Below are 18,213 nucleotides of genomic sequence, written 5' to 3' on the forward strand. Positions count from 1 at the left end.
AGATAAGGATTAAGGCTCACTAAAGACCACCAGACAGCTGTTTCACAATTCGAAAAGCTATTAGCTGTGTGCACTGCATTTCTGGCTTGGAAAAAATATTTTTTTTTTCTTTGCTTTCTAAAAAGTCTCATACTGGAGAAATATTATATATATAAAACTAGCCAATTTTCTTTTCAAATGATCACTTACTTAGCGCTTTACAAGACATTAAAAGTTAAATGTGAAATCTATGCTTAAAAGCTAATTTATGATGTCCAAGCTTAGCCAGATTCCCCAAAGGCAAACAACCGCAGTGCCTCAAATATGACTAGATCACATTAAATTTAAGCCCAATAAATTAAAGGAAAAAAAAAACCTAGTCCTTTCTAACTCTATGGGCAATATCAATTCTTCACTAACTCTTTTTCTGATAGTTTTGGATGAAGGGGATAACCTTTGCCTTCTGGACAGAATGACGGCTGAGCTGAGCCATAGGCAAGACTAGGCTGGTGCCTCATTTTAATTTTTAATTTTATATTGGGGTATAGCCAGTTAACAGTGTTGTGATAGTTTTGGGTGGACAGCAAAGGGACTCAGCCACACATACACATGTATCCATTCTCCCCCAAACTCCCCTCCCATCCAGGCTGCCATGTTAACATTGGGCAGAGTTCCATGTGCTACACAGTAGGGCTACCAAGGCCCATGTGTGTACATGTCCATCCCAAACTCCCTAATGATCCCTTCTTCCCATCCTCTCGCCCACGCCCGGCAACTGTAAACTCATTCTCTAAGTCTGTGAGTCTGTTTCTATTTTGTAATAAGTTCATTTGTATCATTTCTCTTTAGCTTTTGCATATAAGGGATGTTATATGATAATTCTTCTTCTCTGTCTGACTCACTTTACTTGGTAGCTGTGCCATTCTAACTGGCAAGAGGACATGTCCTTTTCTGAGCTATATAGCAAAAACAGACTCAGCATCTTTCCTGAGCTGGACTTTTAGAGTTTTCCTTAGATGATGAACAGTAAAGCAAATAATACAAGAAAAAGTCAACATGGAGTGGATGACATCAGTCAACAGAGGATCAACTGGATGGCTGGGGACTGCACAGAGACAGCAGGGCGTGCAGGGAGAACATAGTGTCTGGAGTCAGACCCGCGGTTGCCAATTACCAGCCAACAGCGGAGAGTCATTAACCTCTCTGGACCGGTGTTCACACTGATGACTGTGAGCTGATGATGAGACCCTGAGAAAATTAAGTAAAACCAACTGTGCCCCACACAGAACAGACATTCAATACTGCATCTGTTAACTGCAATGAATTATTTGGTGAACATTTACCTATTACAAAGAGAGGGGTCAGCGGTATTTCTATAAAAGAGTCAAGCCCTTGGCCTTCCTGTCACTTGAAACGTAGAAAGGAATGCACTTTGGTAAAGGACATAATAATAGGGACTTCAAAATTCCATGACATTCTCAGAAACAAAAATACCATGTGACTTTATCAAATAATGCAGTAAATTTCAATTAATTTAAGGGGGTTTCTATCATGAAAAGAGGTAAGAGGTCAGATCCTGGGCATGGAGAATTATATCAAAGAACTCCCTGATGTTCAAGCTGGTTTTAGAAAAGGCAGAGGAACCAGAGATCAAATTGCCAACATCCGCTGGATCATGGAAAAAGCAAGAGAGTTCCAGAAAAACATCTATTTCTGCTTGATTGACTATGCCAAAGCCTTTGACTGTGTCGATCACAATAGACTGTGGAAAATTCTGAAAGTGATGGGAATACCAGACCACCTAACCTGCCTCTTGAGAAATCTGTATGCAGGTCAAAGAAGCAACAGTTAGAACTGGACATGGAACAACAGACTGGTTCCAAATAGGAAAAGGAGTATGTCAAGGCTGTATATTGTCACCCTGCTTATTTAACTTCTATGCAGAGTACATCATGAGAAACGCTGGACTGGAAGAAACACCAGCTGAAATCAAGATTGCCGGGAGAAATAGCAATAATCTCAGATATGCAGATGACACCACCCTTATGGCAGAAAGTGAAGAGGAGCTAAAAAGCCTCTTGATGAAAGTGAAAGAGGAGAGTGAAAACGTTGGCTTCAAGCTCAACATTCAGAAAACGAAGGTCATGGCATCTGGTCCCATCACTTCATGGGAAATAGATGGGGAAATAGTGGAAACAGTGTCAGACTTTATTTTTGGGGACTCCAAAATCACTGCAGATGGTGATTGCAGCCATACTCCTTGGAAGAAAAGTTATGACCAACCTAGACAATATATTCAAGAGCAGAGACATTACTTTGCCGATTAAGGTCTGTCTAGTCAAGGCTATGGTTTTTCCTGTGGTCATGTATGGATGTGAGAGTTGGACTGTGAAGAAGGCTGGGCGCCGAAGAATTGATGCTTTTGAACTGTGGTGTTGGAGAAGACTCTTGAGAGTCCCTTGGACTGCAAGGTGATACAACCAGTCCATTCTGAAGGAGATCAACCCTGGGATTTCTTTGGAAGGAACGATGCTAAAGCTGAAGCTCCAGTACTTTGGACACCTCATGTGAAGAGCTGACTCATTGGAAAAGACTCTGATGCTGGGAGGGATTGGGGGCAGGAGGAGAAGGGGATGACCGAGGATGAGATGGCTGCATGGCATCATGGACTCGATAGACGTGAGTCTGAGTGAACTCCGGGAGATGGTGATGGACAGGGAGGCCTGGCGTGCTACAATTCATGGGGTCGCAAAGAGTCGGACACGACTGAGCGACTGGACTGAACTGAACTGAACTGAATCCCTAAATAAATAAATGTCTGTATTACGTTTCCTGAAAGGAAAGAGCAACACCCATTCGAGCACAGTGTCCTCCTCCGTCCCCCTTCCTGGACCTTGCTGCTCCCCCAGCTCAGAAAGCCCTGCTCAGCACAGAGAAGCCCACCCCAAGCACACCTGGGGGATGGCGGGGCGCCCACCCTGACTCCTCTCCTGGCCCCTTGTTAGTGGGTTTTCATTGCTGTTGTTCAGTCACTCAGTCATGTCTGACTCTTTGCAATCCCATGGCCTGCAGCACGCCAGGCTTCCCTGTCCTTCACCATCTCTCCGAGGGGTTTTCTCTAGCCAGATTTATATTTAGGATTAAGACGAGTCAGCAGTCTCTCTTTCCTAATCAGAATCAAGGCAGGTTGATAACCTGTAACAAATACCTTTTATATCTAAGAAACAACATGGTCAGAAAGTTTAACTCGTTAATACAAACAGAGAAGGCACAGTTTTCTCTCTACCAACATGCAGACGAGTTTTCTCTTGTTGTTTTGCAACCCCATGGACTGTAGCCACCAGGCTCCTCTGTCCATGGTCTGGGGAGCAGGAAGGGAAACACACAGACTCAGGGGGCCACAGCACAAAAACAGGACACGTCAGGCAGCATCTGGACCCCTAGTTAATTGGAGTTGCCCAAGTCATCATCTAGACCGAGAGATAAGAGTCTGGAGGGAACCGGAGCAGCAACATGTCTGTATCTCCCTTCGAGGTTCCAATCAGTGGATGCAGTTTGCTGACTGAGACACACAACAAAAGGGCTTTCTGTCCTGCTGGACCCCTGACAAAAGACTGTACCCTCTAAGCCAGCAGTAGAGAGAGACTGTGTTCCATCTGCCAACTGGAGGAAGCTTTTACAAAGGCCCAGAGCCCCTCTCTGTGTGCAGGGCATGACTCACAGTGCGGCTCGTAGGGGGGCGGAGGGTCTCCACAAGGCACACACTCCATGTCTTGAAAACCAACAAGTTTTGTCTTTCTGTAAAACCTAGAAGAGAAAGGAGAATAATCTTTGTGTTGCTTTTTTCATCTCAGCTCACAGATGCAGCAAACACATTTCTGTCATAAATTACTGCCAGTCTCCATTACCAGCTCTCTGTTCAAAAAAGGTTCTCAAAGGCTTAAAGGTAACAGTATATTTTAGACAGGCACAACTCTAGAAAGCACTCTGAGCATGCAGTGGACACTTAAGAAATGACAATTCACTAAATGTAACTTTGTAGATTCTACTCAGCCCCACTTTTGTACATTGAGGTGTGGGGGTGGGGAGCGCCAAGAAGGAATATGAGATCTGGACATTTCTATTGTTATTTAAATGACAAAATACCTTATGCAGTGCTAGTTTTTAACCTGTGAAATTCAGAAACCAAAATGCAATGCAAACCATAAGAACACAAGGAAAATGTAGGCAGATACTTGTACAATCTTGATACGGGGACACCTTTCTAGGAATGACAAGAAATCCAGGAAGCAGAATAGAAGAGATTAACAGTTGTAAACACACACACACATAAACACACTCACACACATATGCATGCACAAATACTAGAGACGTCTGAAGAGCAAAAACAAACCGTCAACATAATTAGTGGGCAGAAGAAAATTGGAAAATAGTTCTAATCACAGTGTTGTCTATAACTTAACTTAAAAATCATTATGATGAAAGTAAACATGGGACATCTCTGATGGTCCAGTGGTTAAAAATATGCCTGCCAATGCAGGAGACATGGGTTTGATCCCTGCTCTGGCAAGATCCCACATGCTTCGGAGCAACAAAGCCCCAGGGCTACAACTATTAACACTTGTCGAAACTAGAGACAGCCTGCACACAGCAACAAAGACCAACTGCAGCCAAAAATGAATTTTTAAAAAAATAAATAAATTTTTATAAAAGTAAATACGGAAACTGAAAAACATGCAAAGAACATTAATGTTCCAAAGGACACATCATAATTTTAAAATTTCATAATTTAAAAAGTCACTCAGTTGCGTCTGACTCTTTGTGACCCCACGGACTACACAGTGCATGGAATTTTCCAGGCCAGAATACTGGAGTAGGGAGCCTTTCCCTTCTCCAGGGGGTCTTTCCAACCCAGGGATTGAACCCAGGTCTCCCGCGTTGCAGGCAGATTCTTCACCAGCTGAGCCATAAGGGAAGCCCAAGAATATTGGAGTGGGTAGCCTATCCCTTCTCCAGTGGATCTTCCTGACCCAGGAATCAAACCAGGGTTTCCTGCATTGCAGGGGATTCTTTACCAACTGAGCTAAGAGGGAAAAGATGATGAAATTAAGAACTTTAAAAAATTTTAACATTAAAATCTTTAACCTTATTACTAACAAGCAAATGCAAACTGCAATGAAAATATACTGTTTTGAATTAGAAAATTGGGAACCTGTTGGCACACACCTAGGCAAACGGGCACATGTGTGCAGTGGGAATACAAACCGCTGCTTTACAGGGCAATTTAGCAACAGGCCATCAGAGCTCAATAGAACAGTTTACGTCCTATCCAGTAATCTCATGTTTTAAAATTTATCCTCAAAAAATAATCAAGTGGGGGAAATTGGATGTAAATAGAGAAACCACAGCATTGCTTATAAAAGAAAAAAACCCAAGAGGCCTGGCCCATACCCAACAGCAGATGTGACCTCAGCCATGGTGGACCCAAGGCTGTGGAATACGAGGGGGCCTTTAGAAACCACAATGCAGGTTTATGTACCTATTTTTTTTTCAATTCATGAAATACCATTAACTGAAAATGAATTGTGAATAATATAATTCCAATTTGCACAGACACACACTTTGGTATAGATTCTTTCAGATTATTTATTTATCAATGCAGCTAAAGACATTTATGTGTGTAAAGGTGCATTGTAAATAGCTTGATATATTATACACCAAATATTAATAGTGATTATTTCTAAATGGTGGGGATTCCAATGAGTTATATACATACATATGTATACATGATATATGTATGTATATACACATGCATTTTCCGACTTTTCCATGACAAAAATAATGACATGGAGAATAAACTACAGATCAAGTTTATAGAGACAGGTAGATGCAATTATTTTGTGGAATTGGATTATTTAGCAAATCTACATGATTTGTGGTTGAAGCAAAATCTGCATTAAAAGTAGATAATTAGACCAAATGTTCAGACTCATTGATTGTGAAGATCTGCTTAAATGATCGTAATATGGTGACTTTCCACCACAATTTGATAAAAAATATTTCTTTTGGAATTTATAAGGTAAAAGGCAAAGAACAAAGTTGGAGGAGTCACACTTCCTTGTAGAAGCTTGCAGAAAATCGGCTGACCACGCATGTGCGGGTTCACTTCTGGGCTCTCTGTTCTGTTCTGTTCTGTTCTGTGTGTCTGCATTTATGCCAGCATCATACTGTACTGAAAACTGGAGTTTGCAATGTGTTCTGATAACAGGAAGTGTGACTCCTCCAACTTTGTTCTTTGATTTGTACTTTATAAATTCCAAAAGAAATATCATTTTATTAAATTGTGGTGGACAGTCACCATATTATAATCATGTAAGCAGATCTTCACAGTCGAAAATGGAAGGTTGTGCAAGTACTGGATGAGTCTGAACATTTGGCCTAATTAATGGCTCTGGGACAGTCTCTTCAACAAAAGGTGCTGGGAAACTAGATTGCCACATTCAAAAAACTAAAGTTGGATCCTGATCCTACATCAAATAAAAAAATTAATTCAAAATGAATTAAAGACCTAAACATAAGACCCCCAGACTGTAAATTCCTAGAAGAAAATACAGGAGAAGTTTCCTGACAACATCTGGTAATGATTTCTTGGATACAACATCAAAAGGCATATAATAAATAGACAACAAAAGCAAAAATAGACAGGGAGTATATTAAATCTGAGACTTTTGTATATCAAAGGATACTATCGATGTGATATGTACTTATTACCAAACTCATGGAGTGGTATACAATAGATATGTACAGCATTAGTCAATCATACTTCAACAAAGTGGTTAAAAATGTCGCAACCAAAAAAAAAAGACTTTTGAATTTTAGTAACAGTTTCTTTGGAAGTTAAAAACAATTGAGACAATGAAAAGAATGAAAAGGCAACCTATACTATGGGAAATTTTATTTGCAAATCATATATCTGATAAGGGGTTGATGTCTAGAGTATTTAAATAACTCCTAAGCTATGGTTTTTCCATTAGTCATCTACAGGAGGCTGAGCACTGTAGAATTGCTGCTTTTGTACCATGAAGTTGGAGAAGACTCTCAAGAGTCCCTTAGACTGCAAGGAGATCAAACCAGTCAATCCTAAAGGAAATCAACTCTGAATATTCATTGGAAGGACTGATGCTGAAGCTCCAGCAAGTTGGCCACCTGGTGCAAAGAGCTGACTCACTCACTGGAAAAGACTCTGATGCTGGGAAAGATTGAAGGCAAGAGGAGAAGGGGATGCCAGAAGTTGAGATGGTTAGATAGCATCACTGGCACAATGGACATGGGTTTGAGAAGGACAGGGGAGCCTGGAGTGCTGCAGTCTATGAGGCCACAAAGAGTCAGACATGACTAAAGGACTGAACAAGAACAACAACAAAAACGTTCTTTGTGAGGAAGGGGTGATGCTAATCCCTTCTTCACAGAGTGGTCTGGCAATTAAATCATTGAATCCATACAGAGTGCTTGGAAAATGTCAGCCATCCTGGTTACTAAAAGCAGCAAAGAACTGGCCACGTGGGTCCCTCTTCCAGGGCAGGACCCCAGGCCCCCTCAGCAGAGAAAAGTGGGTGGAGCTGGGGCCAGAGGCCATGTGGCCCCTTCTGCAAAGCTTTCACAGGCCCCGCACAACATTAACTGACAGTAATGTCTATGATGCATTTAGTGCTTACTGTGCCCTAGGCACTCTGCCAGGCTCTGGACACTAGCTCTATTCTTAACCCTTCCAACAGTGCTACAGGTTGGTAGCATTACTACATGACATATGCGTCAGTTCAGTTCAGTCGCTCAGCCGTGTCCGACTCTTTGCGACCCCATGAATCGCAGCACACCAGGCCTCCCTGTCCATCACCAACTCCCGGAGTTCACTCAAACTCGCATCCATCGAGTCCGTGATGCCATCCAGCCATCTCATCCTCGGTCGTCCCCTTCTCCTCCTGCCCCCAATCTCTCCCAGCATCAGAGTCTTTTCCAATGAGTCAACTCTTCGCATCAGGTGGCCAAAGTATTGGAGTTTCAGCCTCAGCATCAGTCCTTCCAATTAACACCCAGGACTGGTCTCCTTTAGGATGGACTGGTTTGATCTCCTTGCCATCCAAGGGACTCTCAAGAGTCTTCTCCAACACCATAGTTCAAAAGCAGCAATTCTTCGATGGTCAGCTTTCTTCACAGTCCAACTCTCACATCCATACATGACCATTGGAAAAACCATAGCCTTGATTTTTACATAATTGACTTATTTATCTTAGAGATTTTTTTTTTTTTGATGTGGACCATTTTTAGTCTTTGTTGAATTCATTACAATATTGCTTCTGTTTCATGTTTTGTTTTTTTGGCCACAAGGCCTGTAGGATTTTAGTTCCCTGACCAGGGATCGAATCCTGTGCTAGAAGGAGAGGCCTTAACCACTGAACCACCAGGGAGGTCTCTATTAGATGGATGATATTTTCACAGGTGAGAACTGATGTCAGAGAAATTAACTAACTGGCTGGAAGCCACGACCATACTTGGGAACAAGGGCACTGGCTTTCCCTGGTTGGTCAAACTGTAGCCCGGAGGACAGACTCCACCCCAGGGTTCGGCGGGGCCAAGCCCACGGTCAGGTCCTTATCCCAGTAAGACCATGGCTGCAGAAGCCGGGCGTGGCAGCAGGAATAAAAATGCCCACCTTGTGCCTGATCTTGGCATTTTTCTGGAGGCAATACGCAATTCATTTATTTTCTTTCTTTTTTAAAAAATATTTACTTTTTTATTTGAGTACACCGTATCTTAGTTGTAACATGTGAGATCTGGTTCCCTGACCGTGGATCAAACCCAGGCCTCCTGCACTGGAAGCACAGAGTCTTCACCACTGGACCACCAGGGACGTCCCTGTTTATTTTCTCTTCGCCTCAATTTTCCTGTCTGTAGAGCACGTGTGAACTATTTGCCTCTTTCACACAAACACAGTCAAGCTGGGTGAGCACTTTGAACACACCCAGGAAGACCTGTGTACAAGTCACTCTGTAATTGTTGCCTGCCCCATACCTTCATGCTGGCTTAGAAAGGATGTAATTTTAAATGAATCATATAAATAAACTATGAAACACTATTCAAATATCTACTCATTTCTAACCTTCCCGCATGGAAGCATTTATTTACAGGACGAGCAAACACTGTGGAAACTAAAGCTGTGGGTTCAGATGACAGCAAATTTGGTGGAACATGAAGAAGTGTGTCTGGGAGGGGGCTGAGGGAGGCTGGATCCTCTCACGGTGCAGCAGCTCACACCCAGGGTCCCCCCCAGTCCCACAAACAGTGAGTCCTGGGTCTCCAGGCACTGCCCACCTTGGGTGGCAGCCCCCATGGACTCCTCTTCCCCCTGCCCCCACGCCCGACCCCAGTGAAGAGGGCAGAGGTGCACAGACTCGGTTTTGTCAGGACAGGAGCAGAGATAAGACAGGTGTTCAGTTTCTACCCCTGCATTAGATTTGCACAAGGTCAAAACTTGGCATAATGATACTCAACAGGTATCAGCGCCTTCTGAGATTACATTCCTCTTTTTTAAATAACAGATTAGGGACATCCCTGGTGGTCCAGCGGTTAAGGCTCTGCACCTCCAATGCACGGGCATGGGTTCAATCCCTGTCAGGAACAGCTCTCACGTGCTGTGCAGCACAGTCAAGAAATAAAAATTCATCAAAAAACAGAGTAGATTATTGAGATATATGTCAAATACCATGCATTCCATCCCTTTAGAGTAAACAGTCTTTAGTATCGACACAGTCATAGAGCATTCACTGACAAATTCTGTGTTACATCAGAACCGACTATTTTAGAATATCTTCATCACTCTAGAAAAGAAACTCTGCTCATTCTTCTCAATCTTCCCCAGCCACTAGCCCTCGACAGCCACTAATTTACTTTCTGTTCTTTAGATCTGCCATGTCTGGACACCTCACACACAGGGAACCACACAGAACGGGGTCTTTTGTGATTGGTTTCTTTCACTTCACATCATGCTTTCTAGGTTCACCCACGTTGTCACCTGTATCGGTAATTCATTCCTTTTACTGCCGAACAGCATTCTGTCATTAATTTGTTAATCACATTCCATTTTGTTGATCCATTGATCAGCTGAAGGACATTTGGGTTACTTCTACTTTTTACTATTACGTATAGTGCTGTGAACAGCTGTGTACAAGTTTTTGTGTGGCACGTTCTCAATTCCCCTGGTTATATACCCAAGGGCAGAACTGCTGGGTTGCAAGGAAACTCAATGTATAACCTGTTGAGGATCTTCCATACTGTTTTCCAAAGCAGCTGCACCATTTTACATTCCCAATTTCTCCAGGCCTCACCAATACCTGCTATTGTCTGTCTTTTGGCTATAGCCATCCTTGTGGACACAGAAGCAAGAATATACAGAAAACTGTACAAAAAAGATCTTCATGACCCAGATAATCACGATGGTGTGATCACTCACCTAGAGCCAGACATCCTGGAATGTGAAGTCAAGTGGGCCTTAGGAAGCATCACTATGAACAAAGCTAGTGGAGGTGATGGAATTCCAGTTGAGCTATTTCAAATCCTGAAAGATGATGCTGTGAAAGTGCTGCACTCAATATGCCAGCAAATTTGGAAAACTCAGCAGTGGCCACAGGACTGGAAAAGGTCAGTTTTCATTCCAGTCCCAAAGAAAGGCAATGCCAAAGAATGCTCAAACTACTGCACAATTGCACTCATCTCACACACTAGTAAAGTAATGCTCAAAATTCTCCAAGCCAGGCTTCAGCAATACGTGAACTGTGAACTTCCAGATGTTCAAGCTGGTTTTAGAAAAGGCAGAGGAACCAGAGATCAAATTGCCAACATCTGCTGGATCATGGAAAAAGCAAGCAAGTTCCAAAAAACCATCTACTTCTGCTTTATTGACTATGCCAAAGCCTTTGACTGTGTGGATCACAATAAACTGTGGAAAATTCTGAAAGAGATGGGAATACCAGACCACCTGACCTGCCTCTTGAGAAACCTGTATGTAGGTCAGGAAGCAACACTTAGAACTGGACATGGAACAACAGACTGGTTCCAAATAGGAAAAGGAGTACGTCAAGGCTGTATATTGTCACCCTGCTTATTTAACTTATATGCAGAGTACATCATGAGAAATGCTGGGCTGGAGGAAGCACAAGCTGGAATCAAGATTGCTGGGAGAAATAGCAATAACCTCAGATACGCAGATGACACCACCCTTATGGCAGAAAGTGTAAAAGAACTAAAGAGCCTCTTGATGAAAGTGAAAGAGGAGAGTGAAAAACTTGGCTTCAAGCTCAACATTCAGAAAACTAAGATCGTGGCATCTGGTCCCATCATTTCATGGCAAATAGATGGGGAAACAGTGGCTGACTTTATTTTTGGGGGCTCCAAAATCACTGCAGATGGTGACTGCAGCCATGAAATTAAAATATGCTTGCTCCTTGGAAGGAAAGCTATGACCAACCTAGACAGCATATTAAAAAGCAGAGACATTACTTTGCCAACAAAGGTCCGTGTAGTCAAGGCTATGGTTTTTTCAGTGGTCATGTATGGATGCAAGAGTTGGACTATGAAGAAAGCTGAGTGCTGAAGAATTGGTGCTTTTGAACTGTGGTGTTAGAGAAGACTCTTGAGAGTCCCTTGGACTGCAAGGAGATCCAACCAGTCCATTTGAAAGGAGATCAGCCCTGGGTGTTCATTGGAAGGATTGATTTTAAAGCTGAAACTCCAATACTTTGGCCAATTGATGCAAAGAGCTGACTCATTGGAAAAGACCCTGATGCTGGGAAAGATTGAGGGCAGGAGGAGAAGAGGACAACAGAGGATGGGATGGTTAGATGGCATCACCAACTCAATGGACATGAGTTTGGGTAAACTCTGGGAGTTGGTGATGGACAGGGATGCCTGGCGTGCTGCAGTTCATGGGCTGGCAAAGGGCTGGACACGACTGAGCGAATGAAATGAACTGATCCTCATGGATGTGAAGTATATGCGGGGGCATTTTTCTGCATTTCCTTGATGACTGATGTTGAGTATCTTTTCACAAGCTCACTCATGAGAATCATCTGCATATCTTATTTGCAGAAATGTCTGTTCATATCCTTTGCCCATAATTTAATTGGGTTACTTGTCTTTTTGTTATTGAGTTGTAAGAGCTCTTTATATATTCTAGATAAAATAGTTCCTTATCACATATATGATTTATAAATAGTTCTAATTCCAGGGGGTTGTCTTTCATTTTCTTGACAGTATCCTTTGAAGCACAAAAGATTTTAATTTTGATGAAGTCCAATACAGCTATTTTCCCTTTGGTTGTTGTGCTGTTGGTGTAAGACCACTACATTTTGCATCTGTTTGGGTGGTAAGTTTTTGCATGAGGACATGACTCATAAGGCTATTTTCTGCTCTTTCTTTGGGCCCAGAGTTTTAGCTGTCTTCTGGCTTCAATACAAGCCCCAGGACAAGCACCCAGCATCTGTCAAATGCCTGGTCTTGTGGGCACATGCTGGTCAAGTGCAGTGAGGGCCCTCCATCTGTCATGACTTGGAGCGTGGATTCTGGCAGCAGAGTCCTGGACACGGCTCCAAGTTGTGCCTCATACTGTCTGTGCAATCTTGCCTGAATAACCTTAATGACAAGGCTCAGTTTCTTCATTTTTAAAACACTGTGAACATTACAGAAAATAATTCATGTAAAGTGCTTCTCTGTGTTAAACTGTTTCAGTCCTGTCTGACTTTTTTGCAACTCTATGGACTGCAGCCCGCCAGGCTCCTCTGTCCATGGGATTCTCCAGGCAAGGTTACTGGAGTGGGTTGTCATTTCTTCCTTCAGAGGATACAGAGTGCTTAGCCACTAAGTAATACATGTCTGCCGCTCCCGTAATGCTGCTGGCCCTGGTCGATTCACTGCTGCCATAAAACCTGGGTTCCAGGCAAGCTCCAGGATTCCTGGTCTCTCCTTTGGCTCTGCTCTGTATTAAACGCATCCTCCTGGCAGTCACCTGGTCTCTTCCCTGCCTTACCTCCTGCAGCAAGGCCTCTTCGCTCTCTAACAGACCACCACTCGGCCCCAGTGGGTCCCAGTTTTCATCACCACTCTGGCTTCCAGCTGCCTGTTTTATCTGGCAGGTGCAGCCAATCGTTACCTATAAGCACTTAAAACTTTAAAAATCCCTCCTCCTGGGCTTTCTCCACCTGGCCCAGGTGTGGTCTGCTTTCTGTCCACGGCCTGAATTCCTTCCCGATGGGTACATTTAAGGTCTCCAGTGTCACACGAGTCCACCCCTAGTACCTCTTCTGCCTCTCCCTCCAGCCCGCTCTGTTGCCTCCTACACCTACCTGCCTGTCCTCTAGGCCGTTTCTGAAATGCACACACGTCCACCCCTAGGGCCTGTGTCCAAAGAGACCTCAGCTTTTCAGCATCACCCAACCTGATGACCCACTCTGATCCTGCCACCTGCCTCTCTTCTCTGTCCCTGGGGGGCACACCCAGACCCCTGAGCTGCTGAAGACTTTCTGTTTTCCCCAGGAACCACCACCTTCTACCTTTCTGCACAACTTCTCATCATTTACTATGCAGGTATCTTTCAAACCGTATTAGGATGCAAGCTGCCCATGGGCGGCAGTCTTTGTCTCCCTCCCGAAAGCAACACCTGGCAGCTGCCCCACAAACACCACAGAAGTGACTGGCTGGACGGTGGTATTTGCATTTCTCTGATCATATGGAGGATGGCCATCTTCCTAGCATCACAGGCCACATGCACTTCCTCTTTTGTGAGCTGCCTTATTCTTTCATCCCTTTGTCCATCTTTTCTTTCTTATTGACCGGTGGGGACTCTGCAGATTTTTGTGACACTGAGCCTTGGTCACTGGCTTATCTGTTTGATCCTAACCCCCCGCCTGGCACCATGCAGGGCGTGTGGGAGGCCCGGGAAACAGAAAAGCCGTGAACCTTGGCAACCTTGTTGGGGTGGATGTCAGCAGGCATCCGCGTCTGGAAGGGAACCAGAGAGAAAATCCTGCTCAGAATAACGACCTGATCTCCCAGGGAGGACTGGCCACGTACCCAGGCAGGCAGTCCCCACAGACGGCATCGCCGGTGGCCGAGCAGTTGGCCTTCTGGAAGCGGCTCAGCAGGGCACAGTCCAGGCACGGCTTGCACTTCTGAGAGCCCCAGTCCTCCTTGAACCTGTGCGGCCGGCACTTCACACACTGGGCATCCTCCCCGTAGCCAAAGCCACATTCCTGTGGGGATGAACAGACAAGAGATGGCTATTCAGACCCTGCGAGCGTGAAAAAGGAGGACGACGAGATAGGACGGGGAACCAGGCTGATAATTACCCAGCGCCCGCCTCCCTCCACACAAAGGCCCCTCTTTCAGCGGTTCCCATGTGTCTCCCTGCTAATAATCTCTCTTATGGCCAGAAATACACTTTGTCATCCACTTTATTCCAGCAGCATGAGCATTTGAATACGAAAGGCTCTCTGCCTCCCGCTGCCGAATTATTGCCGGCTTAGGGTGGAATCAGGCACTTTCTTCTCTAACTCGGCTGGTCATCTGAGTCCTCAGAAACTGGAGTCAGGGAAACAGGCAGACACACACTCACTTATCAAGGCAGAAAATAAGTGCTTTGATAAGTATTAGAACTCAAGGACAGCTGCATATGAAATGTCAGAGGCTTACAAGCCTAGAAACCTATCCAGTGAACTGCCTTGAAATATTTAGCTGTTTATTATCATCACTTAAACACTGAGTCTGACTCTTTTGCAACCCCATAGACTAATAGCCCACCAGGCTCCTGTGTCCATGGGATTCTCTAGGCAAGAATACTGGAGTGGGTTGCCATTTCCTTCTCCAAGGGGTCTTCCTGACACAGGGATCAAGCCTGCATCTCCGGCGTCTCCTATATGGGTAGGGAGGTTCTTTACCACTGTGCCACCTGGGAAGCTGTGGCTGTTTATTGCTGTCTGATAGAAGATGCTTATATGACACCTAAAAGAACACTATACACACACACACACACACACACACACAACATCTTTCTTATCCATCCCTCTGTTGATGGACACTTAGGTTGCTTCCATACCTTTGCTATTTTAAGTGGTACTGCTATGAACACTGAAGTGCATGTATTTTTTTGAATTAGTGTTTTTGTTTTTTTCATATGTATAGTCTAGAGCAGAACTGCTGGGGCATAAGGTACGAGACCTACACCATTTAATTCCAGAGCCAGACTTCCTATTATTATACTGTGGGCCTTTCTGGCAGTTTATCTGACATGTACACAGGAGGATGTCTGAAGAGTTACATATCATAGTTAAACTGACTACGTGATGGTTTCTATAGAACTGCTGCTGCTGCTAAGTCGCTTCAGTTGTGTCTGACTCTGTGTGACCCCATAGACAGCAGCCCACCAGGCTCCACCGTCCCTGGGATTCTCCAGGCAAGAACACTGGAGTGGGTTGCCATTTCCTTCTCCAATGCATGAGAGTGAGAAGTGAAAGTGAAGTCACTCAGTCATGTCCAAGTCTTCGCGTCTTCTCGACCCCATGGACTTCAGCCTACCAGGCTCCTCCGTCCATGGGATTTGCCAGGCAAGAATACTGATGGGGTGCCGTCACCTTCTCCGTTCTATAGAACACTGGCCATTAAAAACAAAATCAGGCAGTAGCTCATAAGCTGCACGCACAGCCTCACACCGAGGGTGTGCCAGGGGCCTACACAGCCCCACACGAGTGTGTGCCAGGGCCCCACACGGCCCCACATGAGTGTGTGCCAGGGGCCCACGGGCAGTCAGAGGGGCAGCGGGAGTCACAGCCTCAGCTCCCTCTTGTGGGAAACACGGAAGCCAGAAAACAGGTCCAGGGAGGTCAAACATAACATTTACACATTTAATTTCTCCATCCATTCAGTTGAGTTCAGTTCAGTCGCTCAGTCGTGTCTGACTCTTTGCGACCCCATGAATTGCAGCATGCCAGGCCTCCCTGTCCATCACCATCTCCCGGAGTTCACTCAGATTCACGTTCATCGAGTCAGTGATGCCATCCAGCCATCTCATCCTCTGTCGTCCCCTTCTCCTCCTGCCCCCAATCCCTCCCAGCATCAGAGTCTTTTCCAATGAGTCAATTCTTCGCATGAGGTGGCCACAGTACTGGAGTTTCAGCTTTAGCATCATTCCTTCCAAAGAACACCCAGGACTGATCTCCTTTAGGATGGACTGGTTGGATCTCCTTGCAGTCTAAGGGACTCTCAAGAGTCGTCTCCAACACCACAGTTCAAATGCATCAATTCTTCAGCACTCAGCTTTCTTCACAGTCCAAATCTTGCATCCATACATGACCACTGGAAAAACCATAGCCTTGACTACACGGACATTTGTTGGCAAAGTAATGTCTCTGCTTTTGAATATGCTATCTAGGTAGGTCATAACTTTTCTTCCAAGGAGTAAGCGTCTTTTAATTTCATGGCTGCAGTCACCATCTGCAGTGATTTTGGAACCCCCCAAAATAAATAAAGTCTGACAGTCTTTCCCCATCTATCTACCATGAAGTGATGGCACCAGATGCCATGATCTTCGTTTTCTGAATGTTGAGCTTTAAGCCAACTTTTTCACTCTCATCTTTCACTTTCATCAGGAGGCTTTTTAGTTCCTCTTCACTTTCTGCCATCCACATATTTATATACCAAGACAACTAATTAAAAATTAAATCAAAATCAACAGACACACATACAAAAATATACAAATGAACTTAATTATAAAACAGACATAGACTCACAGACACAGAAAACAAACTTATGGTTACCAAAGAGGGAGGTGGAGGAGAGGGACAACTTTGAAGGTTGGGGTTAACGGATACACACTGCTGTATATAAAATAGATAAACAGCAGGTCCTATGATATAGCACAGGGAACTATACACAATATCTTGTAATAATCTATAATGGGGAAAGAATCTGAAAAAGAATAGGTATGCCTGAATCTCTTTGCTGTACACCCAAAACTAACACGTTATAAATCAACTACACTTCAATTAAAAAACCAATACAAAGAATAGTGTTGCCTGTACTCAGTATAAGGAACTCAATAAAGGGTATTAGCAATAAGGCTTCAATCCACTAATGAACTCATGCACATTTGGGAGGAGGGGCCCCTTCATCCCCCTTGCAGCTCCTCTGTCTGTCTTTCAGATGTGTCTTGAACAAGCACAGCAGAGTGCTGGGGAGAAAAACAAAGCAGGAGGTCAGCCCCTCCTCAACCCCGAGGGCTCCAGCTGGACAAAGCTCTGACCCTAAGGCAGGGGCGGGGGGCGGGGCAGGAGAAGGGTGGAACCGGGGTCTCCCACATTGAGGCAGATTCTTTACCATCTGAGCCACGAGGGAAGCCCCAATTCACAAATTAGAATCTCTTTAAAAGTGTTAACAGGGATTCTTTTATTTGTGGGGGTGGAATGATGAGGTGTTTTGAGTTCTCATGACTCCGTAATGATTTGATTTTCGTGCAGAAAGCAGCTGTAGCAATCAGGAAAACAACACAGACGCACATTCTAGAGAGAGTTCTTGGGATGTGTGCTTGGTCTCAGTGGGGTGGGGGTGAGCCCCTGCTATTTGGGGGGCTGCACCTCTCAGTGTGATCTGCATAGGGACCACGTTAGCTGCAGAGAGAGCCGGGCATCCCGAGATTTTCGTTTGGCACAGCAGGGCACCTCCCACCCCGTGCCCCCAGCATCAGGGATCAAAGCACGTGACATCCGGGGTGGGGCCTCAAGCTCAGCATCCCGGTCAAAGGTCCCTGCCGCCACAACTGCAAAATCACTCTTGGATGTAGGCGGCTTGGACTGCATGGGTCTCATATACAGGTTAACAAGAGGGGAAGGAGAAGCAGGGAGAGGAAGACAAGCAAACAAAGGGAAAGAGGTAGGGGTCCGTGAACTGGCAGCACACCTCTGAAACGCTGCTCTCCCGGCCAGGCTGACACAGCAGAATGGGGGTATTCTCCTACACTGGAGATAAACACACATGGGCCACTTGCCAGCCAAGTTACTCTGGGAACTCTCTGACCCTCAGCTGCTTCATCTGTGAGAGGGGATAATCACCCGGCCCTACAGGGTTATTCTGAGAAATAAACTGGAAAACATATAAAGCCTCCAAACTAGAAATCAAGCACTAGCATCCAGCCAA

At 44.7% G+C, this 18,213-nt stretch overlaps 1 protein-coding gene across 1 annotated transcript in view; it reads right to left on the bottom strand.

The window, feature by feature from the left end:
* The window catches only part of TNFRSF19 (TNF receptor superfamily member 19), an 89,306-nt gene that overhangs the window by 31,570 nt on the left and 39,523 nt on the right, over nucleotides 1–18,213 (bottom strand). Inside the window, exons 4-5 of the mRNA XM_040266785.1 lie at nucleotides 14,101–14,279; nucleotides 3,701–3,786 (exon numbers count right to left, since the gene is read on the bottom strand). Coding sequence (XP_040122719.1) covers nucleotides 3,701–3,786; nucleotides 14,101–14,279 — 265 coding nt within the window. The remainder of the gene's footprint in view (nucleotides 1–3,700; nucleotides 3,787–14,100; nucleotides 14,280–18,213) is intronic.

Source organism: Oryx dammah, unplaced genomic scaffold, assembly GCF_014754425.2.
Source record: "Oryx dammah isolate SB20612 unplaced genomic scaffold, SCBI_Odam_1.1 HiC_scaffold_24, whole genome shotgun sequence".
In the NCBI taxonomy this organism is placed as follows: Eukaryota; Metazoa; Chordata; class Mammalia; order Artiodactyla; family Bovidae; genus Oryx; species Oryx dammah.